The 16294-nt window shown below is 38.6% G+C and overlaps 1 protein-coding gene across 1 annotated transcript in view; it reads right to left on the reverse strand.

Annotated features, from left to right (window-relative positions):
• The window catches only part of LOC127651619 (zinc finger CCHC domain-containing protein 7-like), a 73030-nt gene that overhangs the window by 23706 nt on the left and 33030 nt on the right, over nucleotides 1-16294 (reverse strand). Inside the window, exons 3-6 of the mRNA XM_052137544.1 lie at nucleotides 5429-5493; nucleotides 5086-5211; nucleotides 4519-4689; nucleotides 1932-1967 (exon numbers count right to left, since the gene is read on the reverse strand). Of these exons, the coding sequence (XP_051993504.1) occupies nucleotides 1932-1967; nucleotides 4519-4689; nucleotides 5086-5211; nucleotides 5429-5493 (398 nt within the window). The remainder of the gene's footprint in view (nucleotides 1-1931; nucleotides 1968-4518; nucleotides 4690-5085; nucleotides 5212-5428; nucleotides 5494-16294) is intronic.

Below are 16294 nucleotides of genomic sequence, written 5' to 3' on the forward strand. Positions count from 1 at the left end.
CCAAGTGCTGAATACCATCACGATTGAAAATGTAACACTGATTTCGACAGTTCAATAAACAAGTAATTCATATTAAGTCACTTACATTTTAGATGCAATATTGACTTTTTGTTCCATTTTAAAACAAAGATCCCAGCAGAAACAGAACGCATCTCACAGTCAACCATGTTTTCATTACTAAATGATTCAGTGTTTTAAACGAATCGGTTGAGTCAAAGATTCAATGACCCATTCATGAACGACTACTTTATTCTTGATGAATCAGCTGTTTGAACGAATCGTTTGAACAAATGACTCAATGACTCGCTTAACACCGCAGCTGCTTATCCCTTACCCACCTGTGGCCGTGACGTCCCTTGCTTGAGGCTATGGCAAGTAACGTTAGACCAACTAGTATCGCTGGAATGGCTAGCCTCTGCAGTGTTGGGAGTTGGATCGACCTCTTGTGAACTGCTACACCCTGGGTCTTCTCCCCTTACCTCGCTGCTCTCTTCTGCCAACTTTGGTGGTCTTTGATTAAAGAAACGCCGTATATCCATGTAACTGTCACACGAAATAGCTCAGCATAGTTGTTTAAAAAAAAAAAAACAGCTATCGTTATGAAGCGCTACTATGCTTAGGACACAAACAAACATTCCCGCGCTCACTATCGACAAACCAATCAAATCCATTTAAAAATATTATTTTTTAAATCAGACCAAACGCATTTTTATTTTTATTCAGGAGTTTATTCATCATGTATATACAAAGCGACAACTTACCAACTTGTAACGAAAGTTACAGTAGCCTATTGATAAAAAAATATAAATAAAAGTGCAAACAAGCAAGGACTGGTGGTTGGTCGACTCAGCGGGACTACTAACATTCACGACTAGATTTGATGGTCGAAAGTGCGGTAATGGGTTATGGTAGAATAAAGCGATTCGTGGGACTCCCTATCTAAATAAAACATCCAAAAACAAATACATTGTTATTCATCTATTGCACAAAAGCAATAAGAACATCTAAACAAAATAACGATTTACAGTCGCAAGCATAAGTAGATGTTCTCATTATAACGTGTTTTTGCAGTGTTGTGCAATGTAGCCAATCACAGACATGTATTGATTTCTAAAACACAATGGCCAATCAGATGAATTTCAGATAAAATCCACTCAGCGCTCAAAACGTTGGAGTTTTTGTTCAGTGCTGAATTCTGCATGCTGCATAATAAAAGAGCTTTGTGAGATCGCGATGAAATGAGATGTGAGACGTGACGTTGAGTTGATGAAGGGAGACAGGATCGTCCAGGGCGGGCACTAGTGACTCACAGGGCGGGCCAGGCCCCCCAATGCCCGCCCATGGCGCCGGGACTGAATATATATGATAGGTAGATCTTGAAATATTTTTCAAACAGTGTACATGGAAAGATGATGCACAAGAGGGCGCTCAACACATAATGTGTGTGTGTGTGTGTGTGTGTGTGTGTGTGTGTGTGTGTGTGTGCGCACAAGTCTGAAGACTTTGTGTGTGCAAACGCACAGATGTACTCATCTAAAGGATTTAAATGCTCCTGAACACTGTATTTTGTAGTCTTAACCATTCAATTTCAATGGCCGGTCATAAGTGTAACAAAGTGAAATACAACCCACCCCTCAATTTTTGAAAGAAAATTGTCAATTATTTTGTGTTTTCGGATATCTGAATTATAAGTCAAAAATTAGGTCAAAACGAAAAAAATAGTAAAAACAAAAAACAAGTTGTCGGCCAGGTCAAAATAACCGGCACACACCATAAGGGTTATAGAAAAGAAGAGGAAATGCTAAATAATTTTTGTGGTAATCAACATTGTGCCACAAATGCTGTCGACTGAGCTTAACTTGTATTAAACCAGGAATAGCCCTTGAAGACATAACATGTGACATAAGCACACAGACAAATGCAAGGCTTACCGTGAGGTGGTACTGTCTCCAGATTTCCGGGCACTCCTGTTGAGAGACACAAAAGAAAAACGAAAGTCAAAACCTTAAAAGCAAGTAACCACCACACCGTTAAAATCAAAGATTTTCATGACAATTCCTTATAAACAAAGAAATAGAGCATGAGGTGCTTGAAAACATCCACTGAGACCTATTCATTATCTCCATTTCTACTACTACTACACATCTTCTGATTTAGTCTCCCTATTGATATCCATTTATTTCCAAGCTTTCTTATGTCCTCTTTGATCAGATCTTCAGCAGAAGTCACATAATAGTTTTAGGAACCTGTTAAAACTAATATTGAACAGTACTGATATTTATTGAAGGATGGACAGAGAAAAACATATCGAAAGTGAATAGTATTCTAGTGGATGAGAAGAGGGTTTCCCAGTTCGCCGTTGAAGCTCAAGCCATCTCAACAGATACAGAGCGAGTGTGGTTAACACATTTGCCCTTTGAGCTTCCTACAGCTCTCTGAAAATTGAAACTGCTGAGGGCACAGCAGCTAGACTCATTTATACACTTATCTTTCCATTTAACCCCACCTGAGAGCCAGAGAGAGAGGGTGGGGGAGGCTTTACCACCCCCTGTAGGGTTATCCTGCTGAGGGTATTGAAGGAAACATTTAAAATCTTTAAGCTTTTCTTTCACACACACGCTGTGACAAGTTGTAACACAGCGAAGAAGACATTAAAAACATATTTCCACTCTGTAGATACTAAAAAGCAAACATGCTGATAAACACATCACTCTGCTAAAATTGTGGAGTGCAGATAAAAAGGATAAAAGAATCACTTTAAGAAAATAAGTTTCTGAGGCGCCGAGTGACTCCAGTCAGGCTTCCTAAGCAACCAAATTGGCCTGGTTGCTAGGGTGGGTAGTCACGTTGGGTTAACCTCTTGTGGTCGCTACATCGGTGGGGCGCGTGGTGAGTTGTGCGTGGATGCCGTGGAGAATGGCGTGAAGCCTCCACACACGCTAGGTCTCCAAGGTAATGTGCTCAATAAGCCACGAGATAAGATGAGGATTGACGGTCTCAGACGCGGAGGCAACTGAGATTCGACCTACGCCACCCGGATTGAGGCGAGTCACTACGCCACAACGAGGACTTAAAGAGCGCATTGGGAAATGGGCATTCCAATTTGTGGAGAAAAATGAGTTTCTTTAAATTTGTTTGGGTATATTGAGCAAGTTATCTTTGACTTGACTTCAGTCTTCAGTGCTGTTCTGATGACCAGAAAGGTTTATTTTCTGCGAGTCATCTAATGAGCTTTTAGCTGTTTTTAGAAATAAACTTAAGCTTTAACTATGCTCCCTTACAAAACTAGTGTCGACAAACCCGAGGCGCACATCTGGAGGCGCACAAGTTCTTATTTTCACAAGCAAACAAGGTACAATTAAATAGCAAATGGGCCACAAATTAACATGTATTTTTAACATGTACTATATAATAGTGAGAATACAAGAGGAAAAACATGTAGGTGAATAATAATAAAAAACATAGAAAATGTCCATTTTTTCAGAGGATAGTTTCTTAACCAGTAATTAAAAAAGCAAGCTAACAAGTCTTCGTTCAGACTAAAGTCTCAACCCAAAAATGTAACAAATATGTAAATGTGAATATCAAGCGCCATGGTCCTTCATTATGAAGAAGTGTGTTACAGCGAGCCAGACACTGGAAAGTTAACGCTTTCCTGTTACGACCGGCTGATATTTGCTAAATCTCAGAGTTCATTAACAAACACCACATAGCAGTTTGTGAGACCGGCGTAATTATAGATTATAAACATAATTAAATGTTGTGTTGTGCTGGCTGCTGAAGAATTGTTTATTAGTTTAACCGGAAAGATCAACTAGGCAAGCTCCATTTTCTAAATTCAATGCATATTCTAGATCTATCAGTGACTAGAAGTCTTACACTGATGATGAACCTTACGATTAAACGTGTGATGTGGCCAGAAGGTAGAGTTTAGGCAATCAGAACTTTACATTTCAGAATGAAATGAAATATCTTGCAGTAGGACTGTTTAACTACACCCGAATACTAAATGTTTGTTTGTCAGCATGTTATGCATGAACGGGGCCAATTCCATTTCAATTAAAACTATGCCAAAATTGTATTAAAACCGTTTCCAAATCACAAGACAAGATGAACAGAAACTGAAACTAGCTTTTATAACATGGGGTTGGGAGTGTGTGCTTTTATGCATTATAAACATATGACTCCAAGCATTGCTTTAAGAAGCCATTTCTTTTCTTGTCTTTCCTGTTTCTAAAAGTCATTTTTCGTCTTGTACCCCCCTCCCCCCTCGCTTTCTCTCAGTGGGTTTGTTGTTGGGGGTGACGAGTGGAGCGTGTGTCCCACTCACAGCCTGTGAAGCGTCTGTCTTAATGAGAGAAAGAATGGCCCAGGAGATAGATATACACACACGCAGCACACACACACACACACACACACACACACACACACACACACAATGCAATAAATAAACACACATCTCAGTTCAACAAATGAACAGTGGCCAGGCACACCCAACACACCCGAAGCAGTACTCACGTCAATGAAGTGTCCGATCATGCCACAGCGGTGGCAGCATTTGTGCCAGTAAGCTCTCTCCAGACAGTCGTCATAGGTGTGGCCGGGCAGCGAGCAGTTTGAACAGTGACGGTTCGGACAGGTCCTCGCCAAGTGCCCCCGAAGCCCACATAATGAGCAGCATGGCACCTTCTGCTCGCAAACAAACACACACATACGCACATTCTGACAGTTAAAATTAGGACAACTCTGACAGTGTCCTGATCATCCTCCAGTTGCTTATATAACAACAGGCAGGAGAGATTGAAAGGTCTTAAACTTTCTTTAATTATGTTGAATCACTTTGCGGTTGTGCAAAATAAAATAAAATAAAATAAATAAATAATATAAAGCCTAATATCTGCTTTTGTGTTTCATGGAAGAAAAAAGTCATCATGAGTACATGATCAAAATGTTCCTTTTTTAGGGTGAACTAAACCTTGAAGGTTTGTATCTAACATTGAGCAGATATGAAGGGGAACATGACCCCTCACTGTGGGGCAGGTGACTAGTGTGGTTAGTCAGAGTGAAGGGTGGATAATGAATTACCTTTGCTGTGGGGCAGTTTTTGGAGAGGTGGCCGATCTTGTTGCAGTTGTGACACGTGACAGATTTTTCAGTGTAGTAACGATTTGAAAGACGCCTCGGGCCAACCCCTTTATTATAGATTTGAGCCTACAGACACACACACAGTAACAACTCCTGGCAATTAGAAACTCATATAAAAGACAATATTTAAAAGAAAAACTCGTTCTGTTGATGGATGTATGTATGTGCTATATGTGTATGTATATGTATATGTATATATACATATACATATACAGAGAGAGAGAGACAGAGACAGACAGTATTATGTTTTTATTGATTTTAGATATGAAAAATATAATATTACCTGTTTATCCTTTTCTGAAACAGACCAATTCCTTCCTTGTTCCTTCCCTCGAACTGGGACATTTTCTACCATTTAAAAAAAAAAAAATACAAATATAAAAAAAATCAGTAAATGAGAAAAACATACAATTCTGAAAAAGAATGGAATATTTAAGCAATTTTGTATAAAATAGAAAAGATTGTGTGTGTGTGTGTGTGTGTGTGTGTGTGTGTGTGTGTGTGTGTGTGTGTGTGTGTGTGAATAGAACAAGAGGCCCACTACCCTAATTTGACCTTTTTTAGTTTGTTCTCAAGAGACCGAGAGACAGTTACTTCAGCTATACACAGCTGCACACCAAACTCACACAACATTAAAATGCACCACATCCACAAACACACCCACACATACATAAACACCAAATTCTAAAGAGACCAAAGTGATGGAAAAATACACACCTCTCAGAGAATAATTGCTGACCAGTGACATCAAATTCAGCAGCATGCCAACAATTACTGATTCTAGTTCAGCACTATTCTCAAAGGGTGTACTAACGGATGAGAAATTACACTGACTGAAAAAATCATATTCTCACAGACACGAAGAATCATTATTCAGAGGCACACAAAATTACAGACACACTCAAATTACATATACCCAAATTAATAATAATGGACATTAGGAAAACAAAGCACAGAAGCATTTATGCATATAAATGTGTGTGAGTGTGTGTGTGTGTGTATGCCTTTTAATCTACACATCCAACACATTGCAACAATGGCCCCCAAACATCCCAGAGGACCCCAAGTACAATAAACAGGAAACATTTCCTTTAATCCTGATGCCCCCCTTCCCTCTCTGTCTCAAACACACACTCTACGTGGGGGAAATGCCTCGTCAGTCATGGCCCAGCAATCACACAAAGCCAGAGAAAGGAGGACCTCACTATGGTAATCCTGTCAGGCCAATTCACAATGACACACACACACACACACACAAGCATACACACACACCAAAGATACTATAATGCAATTAAAAACCTATAAATATTACTTTCATAAATCTAATGGGTGTTCAAGTCAAATGCCCCTCATACACTTTATAAAAAAATGTATGTGAAGTTTTTGTGTATGTATGTATGTGTACCCACCATTACAACCAGAGGGGACGCTACAGAGTAAGCCATAATCAACTTCACAAAAAAACCCTTAGCTTTTCAGAAACAACAAAAGAGAGATGGAAAGTAGAGCAAGGGAGAGGGGAATAGCGACAAATGCTACTTGTACGTCTCATAGGTATGCTAATTAACATAGAGCCAACAAATAAAAATAAGAACTTTTTTTTTTATGAATTCCAGCTGACTAATAGTCTGAGAAAGAAAGAAGCTGGTGTTCACCGGCCACCATCGTTGGGTCCATGGAGAACAAAGTGAATGTGTAAGAAAAACTAATCAACCATAAACACAAGCTCCCTTTACAGAGAGAGAGACAGAGAGAGAGAGAGAGAGAGAGAGAGAGAGAGAGAGAGAGAGAGAGATGAACATGTTGCCACAAGCCTTTATTTTCCGATCAGGAATTGGATTTGATAGTGGCATTTCATTTCGGAATGCAGGTAGACATGAATAAAAGTTTGTAGGGCACCCACTAGTACACCCGGTAGCAGCTAGGGGTGGGTAAAAGAAAAAAAACAACAACATTCTCATGGAGCTGCGGTATTGCAGATACATACCTAAACAGTCAAATAAACGTCAAAATTCTGTGTAAATGCCAGTCTTGCGCATGTACAACCCAAATTCCCAAAAAGTTAACTCTTGCCTGGTGAACACAACAGCTGTTTTTCCCAAAAACTTTTTGAAACGTGAACTCATCATACCACAGAACACAATTCCAATGTTCCACTTTAGATGAGGCAGACTTCACAGAGAAGTCGGCAGTGCTTCTGGACAGTGTTGATGTATGGCTTCTGCTTTGCGTGGTAAAGCCTTAACTGGCATCTGTGAATGCAGCGGCGAATGGTGCTGACAGACAAAGGTTTATCAAAGTATTCCCAAGCCCATGTCATGATATCCATTACAGATGCATGATGGTTTTTAAGATGGGAGACATTTGAGGGATAAGCAGTCACGTGCCTTCAGAAGTGGTTTTCGGCCTTGCCCTTCACACTCTGATATCTGAACAGATTCCTTGAATCTTTTAACTATATTGTGCACTGAATAGGGTGAAATGTCTAAAATCCTTCCAATTTGACTTTAGGGAACATTGTTCTCAAAGCGCTGGATTATTTACTGAAGTATCTGTTGGCAAATTAGCGAGCCTCGACCCATCATTCCTCTTAAAGGATTTGGCTTTTTTCGGAGGCTCCTTATATACTATAACATGATTGTCTCACCTCTTCAACATCCCCTGAAAAGAAAACCACTCACTGCTTTTTGCTGGATAACTTTAGTAACTTTAAAAGGTATTACCTTATTACATATCATACAGTGAAGACCAGAACTTTAAAGTCGTTTTTTGTAACATTCCAATACTTTTTTCAATTTTGAAATACTTGATACTACTGATAAAAACATAAAAGCACTGATTACTTCATTTGTATCTTTGTTCTTTTTTTTTCTATTGATAAATTGTCATTTCGTGCCACTTCCAGGACTCGTGTCAGCTTGAGTTCACGAATGGACTTTAACCGCGGTCCTTGGACTCTTAGTCCAACGCTCTATCAGGTGAGCTTGCGCACAAGCTAATCATGTTAGAATAAGTGTATATGTGGGTGGGTCTGTAATACAAGTATTAAAATGTATAATTGTTCAAAAGATGCTTTAGATTAAAAAGAGTTACAGTGAGTAACACACACAGTTGTTGTAGCGCCTCTAGTGTTAATTTCACCTGGAAACACGTATAACAAGTTTTACAAAAATGTATTTAGAGCCACATCGTCACTACGAGACCAGGTTGAAATTACTAGTTACTTGTTGGATGGTTCTGAACCAGTGACATCTTTCCTGAGCACCTCTCCCTGCATTCGTTTCCCTTAACAACCTACCTCAAGTGTAACCATTCAACGTCCTGCAGCAGACTCCCAGCATAGGGAGGGGTCACATGGGCCTGAATTAAAAAAAAACTGATCAAAGCTTCACACAGACCCTGCCGTTAACCAGTTTGGGGGGTTGCAGGACCTTTGTGCGGTGCTGTTGACTTCTGCTACTGGGCTGTCGGTCGGACAAAGAGAGCGGAAGAGAAGCCAGCAGTCAGATTAACACAGCCATTCATAACAACGGAGCCAGAGTGTGTGCGACCTCGTGTACCTTTGTGTGTGAGGGTATACGTTTGAGAAAGAGACAGAACGAGAGAGAGATGCTCATGTTTAGTGTCCCACTTTTGGTTCTTTTCCACTAAAGCACTTTACAGGTGCAAAAAGAGCCATTGAACTCTTGACGGTCTAAGTTTGGTATGAGCTGTTCACGAAATGCTCACTGAAACTGCAAATTCTAATTCTAAGTTGGATTTACTAACAAACAGGAATGATTCTCAGGTTTGGAAGTCCTACAGACTGAAAAAACATTTGCTAATTACCAATGGGTGCGTGCGTTTGCATGAATGTACAATGAAAATGCTTCTGTTTGGCAGTATTTGGTATGCCCCCCATTGATGACAACATTTATTTGAGATGGCATGGACCCCACAAGTTTGAGCAAAACCTGATGTTAGCCCAGTATGATCTAAAAATGCTAAATTGAGAATCTTGTGTGCTTCAATGGAAGCAAGGGAACTGGAATAGGTCAATTTCGTCCCAAAATACCATTAACTGCTCTTTTTTTCGGTCACAAGAGGACAAATGTCAACAATTTTGGCTGCAAATTTTAACGGAAACAGTTACTTTAAAATCTGACAACAGAAACACTGATATTGAGAAAAAGTGATTGCTCTCTTGGTTATTGGCGCATTAACAAAGAACGTGCTGTGCACCTGTTTAGTGTGAGCCACCACTAAACGCAGCGGTCAAATATCCCCACATACCGTTCTAGCCGCACGCTTCATCAGCAATGTCAAACCAACAGAGGAGTTCGGTTCGACCCGCTCAGCATCCGAAACTCACCGTCTCATGCATATGTGCAAATTCACACTTTTCATCTGAAACTGGATTTATGAGTGTCACTGTCACAGAGAAAACCAGTTAATTTTTCTCCACTAATGAAAACATGGATGATGGACAGATCAAAAGAAAACTATTAGAAATGCATTTGTCTTCTGTTGCATATTCTTAAATCACTTTATCAGCACCTTGTAGGGTAAAGATATGCTTATATTAAGTGAACGTTTTTGAACCTAAATATTATAGTAGCTAAGGTATGTTTTCTAAGTGCAATCACTTAGAAAAATTGTATATTACATTACATTATATTTTATGATATTATAATGTTAAATTATTCCAAACCAAGTTTAAATTTCAAACAATAATTGTAACTAATCGTTTCCGCACAATGTGTCAAGAATTTTCGGTTTCGGTAAAGAATTCTCATTCCGGTACATTGCTAAATTTGACATGTTGTACAAATCAGCTCACATGGTCCCAAGTCACAAATTTGATTAGTTACCTAGGAATAGTGCAGAATATTCAACATTTCTTATTTAATTTACTTCACAACATTTCTTTCTTTCACTGTTTAAAAAAAGCTTACAACAATTAAGTTTTGAATGCCAGATTTTCAATGTAGACTCTTGAACTTCTGAATGCCACGTCTGACCAAGACGAATGTTAAGCAAACCAATTTTTCAACTCATTCAGGCCGTGTTTGAAAACAAACATTTAATTAGTGAAATAAACAGCTACAACAAAGCCATTAGAATCATATCTACAGTGTCAAACGCAACATAAATTGAAGTTTTAATACAAACCCAACTTTGTAAAAAAAGAAGCTAAACTCTATGCAAAAATTGGTAAACACCTGCAGGCTACGTGCGTCAAGAGGTCGGTGCATTGGTGATATGGAGAAGGGTAGATGCCCCACAAAGGGGCAGACATGGGGGGTCAGTGGCCCTCACAGTCCGACCGACAAATACTTGACATGGACCACAGAGCAAACGCATTACGTCCCTATTCATCCTGCCCAGAGCAGACCATAATCCAATCAAAGAATGATCAAACACACACACACACACACACACACACACACACACACACACACACACACACACACACACACACACACACAGAGCGCCTTCGCGCCTGCTTGACCAAAGGCATCTCTTTCACTCCTCTCGGACAGCCATTCTCCTGTTCCTCCACTTCCTACATCAGCTTCATAATCTCCTCTCTCATTTCCTGTGTGTATCCATCCCTCAAAACGTCTTTCATACCTTCTTCTCAGCCCTTTCGCTCGGCTCATTATTTTTCTGGCCTTTTTGCCACTTTTATGGAAATAGGAAATTAAGAGAGGAGAGAAGCGGAATAGAATTGGGCAATGTTGCAGGTCAGTTCAAAACTTGAATCGCTTGCATGAGCACCATGGGAACCATACGCTAACAGCTAGGCTGCGGCTCTCACCGCACTGTTCATTCTTGACATTCTTTATTCGCCTTTGGCCTTGTATTATGATAAGGGACGAAACGATTAACTTGATACCTGGATATTTAAAAGGCTGTTGGTCAAACTAAAGTCTAGGCATGGTCGTTACTGGCAAGCCATAAAAAATGGCTAAAAACTCCATTAAGTAGTTTATACGATGCATATTCAAATCTCTATTCTATATTAATAAATTGCCTGAACTTTGGCTATTGGCTAAGGATCAATATCGAAAAAAGCTTGATCAGTGCATCTCATGCAAGTGTAAGATTCATATCTACATGGGCAATTAACCTCTACTTGACGTAAAAGTCGGAAGGCAGAATTCAAATGAGTGGTGCAGTGAAATGCATCATGGTCCGTGAACAGACCACAGTGAGTTAGGTGAGCAGTGGTGAATGTGAGTGTGAAAACCAAACAGAGTGTAACAATGCCACACTTTAAACAAACACACACAAGGGTACCTCACTACAAGAGACTGGAGATATGTGTTCTTACAAACATACTCGCAACCGTTTCACACTCCACTAAATTCAAGCATCCGGTTGGATCACAAACAGAACATGCGGAAAGAGAGGACAGGACATGAAATCAAGCAGAAAGAGACAGACATGTTGAGACCGAGATGAAATGAGAAAGTGCGTGAGAGAGAGATCTCTGCCCCTCGGTCGATACGTGAACAGGTCGATTATGGATTACAGTGGCACATTTCATTTCATGCTCAGTCTTCATGTTTGCAGCACTGTAGTGGAGCCCTGCTACATGGATTACACTGATATCTCTATTGCACACACGCGCACACAAGCACAAAGAGATTCAAAGTAGTGTTACACCGTTATCGCCATGAGATAACGAGAAGTTATTTTATTTATGGGCTTTCTAGCCTTTGTTCATAGGATAGTGGAGGAAACCAGTAGACATAACACAGGCCGGACTTGAACCTGGGTCCCTTTGAGTTAATGTTGTGAGCACGCAAGTTACACATTGCGCCACAGCCCCAATAAGTCTGTGACTTATACCATGTGGCCAAAACTCACCATAGAAGTTGGCTAAATCGGACTAAATCCTACTTTTAGGACATCCAGGGACCTCTTCAAATGTAAAAATACCTCTTAAAAGTACATCGTTTTTTATCATTATAATTACTATTATTATAAAAACACGTTTTCTTTAAGGGTATGGGTTAGGTAGTGATTATTTTAGTAGCTTGATTTAAAAACAATAAAAGTGTAAATGTGTAGGTAACCTTTCTAATAGGGGTGAAACGGTTCAAATTTCTCAAGGTTCGGTTTGTATCACGGTTTTAGGGTCACGGTTTCGGTATGGTTTAATATATGTTATGTTATGTTAAAAAAAAGAATATAAATTACTGACAAATCCAAAATAAAATATTCTATTTAGTAACAAATACTTCAAGAGATTTGCTCTCACTACAAATCACCATGGTTTTACTACAGTAACCATAGTTTAACCATGGTATTTTGTAGTTCTCAAGGTTTGGTTTGTATCACGGTTTTTGTAGTAAAATCATAGTAACCACAAAATTAACATGGTTCCAATAATATAGTAAAATCACGGTTTTAAAACCATGGTTAACTGTATCAAATATATGATTTCTGCCAAGAAATCAATGGGGACAGATGTCATTTTTACTTCAATCATGGCTACCACAATATTACTATAGTAAAACCATGGTTACTATATGGCTACTACAGAATTAAATAAAACCATGGTTAATTTTCGTTAGTGTCCTTAACAAAATAAACATGTAACTTAATACCTGCATTTATGCTACATCCATCAACATAAAGTGCATTTCATACTCAACATATATTCAATGTTCAGAATTTGTACATCACTATAGAAGGAAAAACCTTGCTATTAAAATGGATGCTAGAAGGGATGTCATAACGCACCACAAGTGTTTTAATTATACGGGGAAATCCCACATCTTCATCGACGGAGTAGGGCAACATAACTTTGGCAATGAACACGCCAATCGCTTTAGTTACTGTTATACGTCAGTCGGAACTAGCACTGGGTTCCTTAAAGATGGAAGGTAGTGTGTCTGTGTACTTTACGGGCTCACCTGTGGCTGTGTGCACCACGTGCTATCTAACCTCGGGTGATGTCAGCGTAAATTATCAATCAAGCATCGATGTATTTCCAGTATATGGCACTTACCTCGAGCAATGTCTGCTAACAGTGCCTGTTTTTTAAAGGTTTTATGGCCATCACTGTTATGATTGACTGCAAATAGAAAAAGTTCCCAGACAGGAGACTTGAATGACACAGGGGCTTATCTATCTTGCAGCTTGTTTTCTCAGCTTGCCATTTTCAACTTCACACTAACACATGCAGAACTGTGATGTCATCAACTGATTTAAAAGGACAGCTTCTCTCTGTAGAAAGTTGACCCACCTAAAACAGGCAGAGTGTGCCTACAGAGCGATACAGGTGCATTAGCAGAGGTTATAACTGCGCATCTATTGGCGCTTTGTTTTCTTTGCCAAACTGTATGATCGAAATGCATCATTACACTTGAGATGAACAGTGGTGCAAATGCTTACCGAACCGTTGGTGGCGAACCATACGGTTATTTTTATTTGTATTTTTTTACAGAGAACCGTTACACCCCCACTTTCTAGGTACAATTACATTTTTGTGCACATTCATTTTTCGTCATATTGGTCACATTTTAGCTTTTGATTTTTTTTAAATTCAGTCTAATCGATCAATAGATGCCTTGAAATTGCATATATATTATGTTGCATATATATTTTTGTTAGATGTTTATTATAGGGCTGCAACTAACGATTATTTTGGTAATCGATTAATTTCCGATTAATCGGATAAATACCTACATTTTACTTCCTGTAATTTATTAAAATAGTACTGAATAGTACAGTACTAAATGTACGATTCAATACTCTCACATAACTTTGAAAAAGGCCTGAATCTTGAAAATAAATGTATTATTACTACTTTCACGACATATGCAAAACAGTTCCTTTTCTTTTTTTAACAAAACGTACTGTTCATTAACGAGTAAAAGTATTCATGGTGGTGGACTGGGACTAAAAATGAGCCCAGCAGAGGGCAACGGTGAAACCAGAATAGAAATATTAAATAACAACGATCAGCTGAAAAATACATAATTATGTTAGATACATATGATTAAACACAGTCATTGATTACATACATTTTAAGTATGTAAATGTAAAACATTTAAATTAATATTGTAGGTTTCAGAATAGCATTGACACTGATAACATCTTTCTAAACTATTCTTTTCAAAAAATATGTGTATGCTTATCCAGTAAAATAATGTTTGCCATAGTATACATTTTATGGTGAAATCAGACATTTGGCATTATCAGGAGGACTATTAAATATCAGGACCCTTAGCATTACTATACATTATATTCAGCATTAAACCAGTTTAATACAGTACAATCATCAAATTCACTCTCATGTTGAAAATAGCACTTTTGCTTATTGTAATACATGCGCTGATAGGATGAGGAGAAATCGTCTGAAACATTTTAAAAACTGGCACAATTGGACCTCCGAGACATCAGCGTGATATCTATAAAATCTGCACAATTGATTACACTGAAACTGAAAGCACAGTATGATGTTGCACGAGTTAAATCAAAATGATTTTGTTCCCTTTCCAAGGGCGTAGCCAGGAAATTACTTTAGGGTGAGCCTCAATAAAAATGGATGGGCCAAACTTTAGCCCACATTTTTTTTCTCCAACTTTTCCAGAAATTTCCTGTGAAATGCATAGAGATACGCACCCGACTTTGAATTCATAACATGTATACATTATAAAACATAAACAATAGCAGCAAAAATGCATCAAACAGCACACTTCCAATGCACCCGATGCAGCAACCGCTCCTCATTAAACTGCATGCTTATTATGATGTTCCTTGAAGGGTCTCATGCGCTGGACAATTTGGGTCGTGTTTTTTCCGCTTCAAATTGTCTCCGTTCCTTTTTCAAGAGTCATCATGCGACACATTTTCAATGGGCTGTAAAGTGCCGTCACTGACGGAGCTTCTCCGTGCTCGTTGCAACTATCAAACCAATCGATAACAACATTCTTTGTCGATGATTACCATTAACGATAAATAACGATTTTATCGATTAGTTGTTGCTGCTCTAGTTTATTGTTTACTTGCATATTTTCTACTATTTACATGTATTTACATTGATATGTAGAACACGTGCTAAATCTGCATCATCTCTTTAAGAAAGTTTTTTAGTGCATTCATGTGTGATGAGAACTAAATGTTTCTTTTTTTGTTGTTATTGATAAACAACTGATTGCAAAGTATAGAAATGGTATTAAAAGAGGCACACATAGAATGAATAAAACCAAACTTATACTCTGGACTTCTTCGCCACTATACAACTTAATTAGCCAGTGGCTAATTACAGACATTTTTAGTGGCATATGCAAAATTTGTTTGCATATGCAAGTGATTTATTTGCATTATAGAGGGTTGCCACATCCAGTAAAAGATGGATCTTGGGATTTAATTATCAATATTCAGATCGGTCAAACAAAGATTGTGTAATAACCACATTTTGCATAATTAGTTTACATGCCTTGGTCTTTGTACCGCTGCAGCTCCCTGGTGAAATAAACATTAAAGGTGCAACAACAACGAGTTTTTGTCACTTTACCTTAAAACACAAGTAAAACGGCAGATTAACACTTCATAAACACTTATTTTTCGCTCTGTTCCTCCAAGCTGGAGCTGAAATCATGATGGTGCCTAAAGATTGCAATGGCAAGATATACAGTGAAAAAGGAGTTACGTTTGGGTCCGTTCTCACCCAAAACTGACTGGATAGCTTCAAAAGACATTGATTAAACTGATGGAGTCTAATGGCTTACGTTAATGTTGCCTTTATCTGCTATTTGAGTTTCAGAGGTCTGCCACCATACTTCTAAAAATCTTTGTTTGTGTTCTGCAGAAGAAAAAAATGATACACATCTAGGATGGCATGAGGTTGAGTAAATGTCAGAGAATTTTCATTTTAGGGTGAACTATCCCTTTTTTGTGAAACTGTTAGTTAGGTTTTGTTCATTTAACACCATAGAATAGAATTTTGTTTTGGAAGACCATTTAACGTGCTTTTAGCGCCACTCAGTGGACATTACACCTCGAAACTGCAGCAATACGTGCCTCGCTACTCTTTGCGCTCTTAATGCACCACATAATTTCATTTTGCAAAGATATTGCCACCATCATGTAATTTTTATGAAATCAGGTTGGTAAAGTTAGCATTAGTCCATAGTAATTATAAATGGCT

The sequence above is a fragment of the Xyrauchen texanus genome, chromosome 11 (genome assembly GCF_025860055.1).
Source record: "Xyrauchen texanus isolate HMW12.3.18 chromosome 11, RBS_HiC_50CHRs, whole genome shotgun sequence".
Lineage (NCBI taxonomy): Eukaryota > Metazoa > Chordata > Actinopteri > Cypriniformes > Catostomidae > Xyrauchen > Xyrauchen texanus.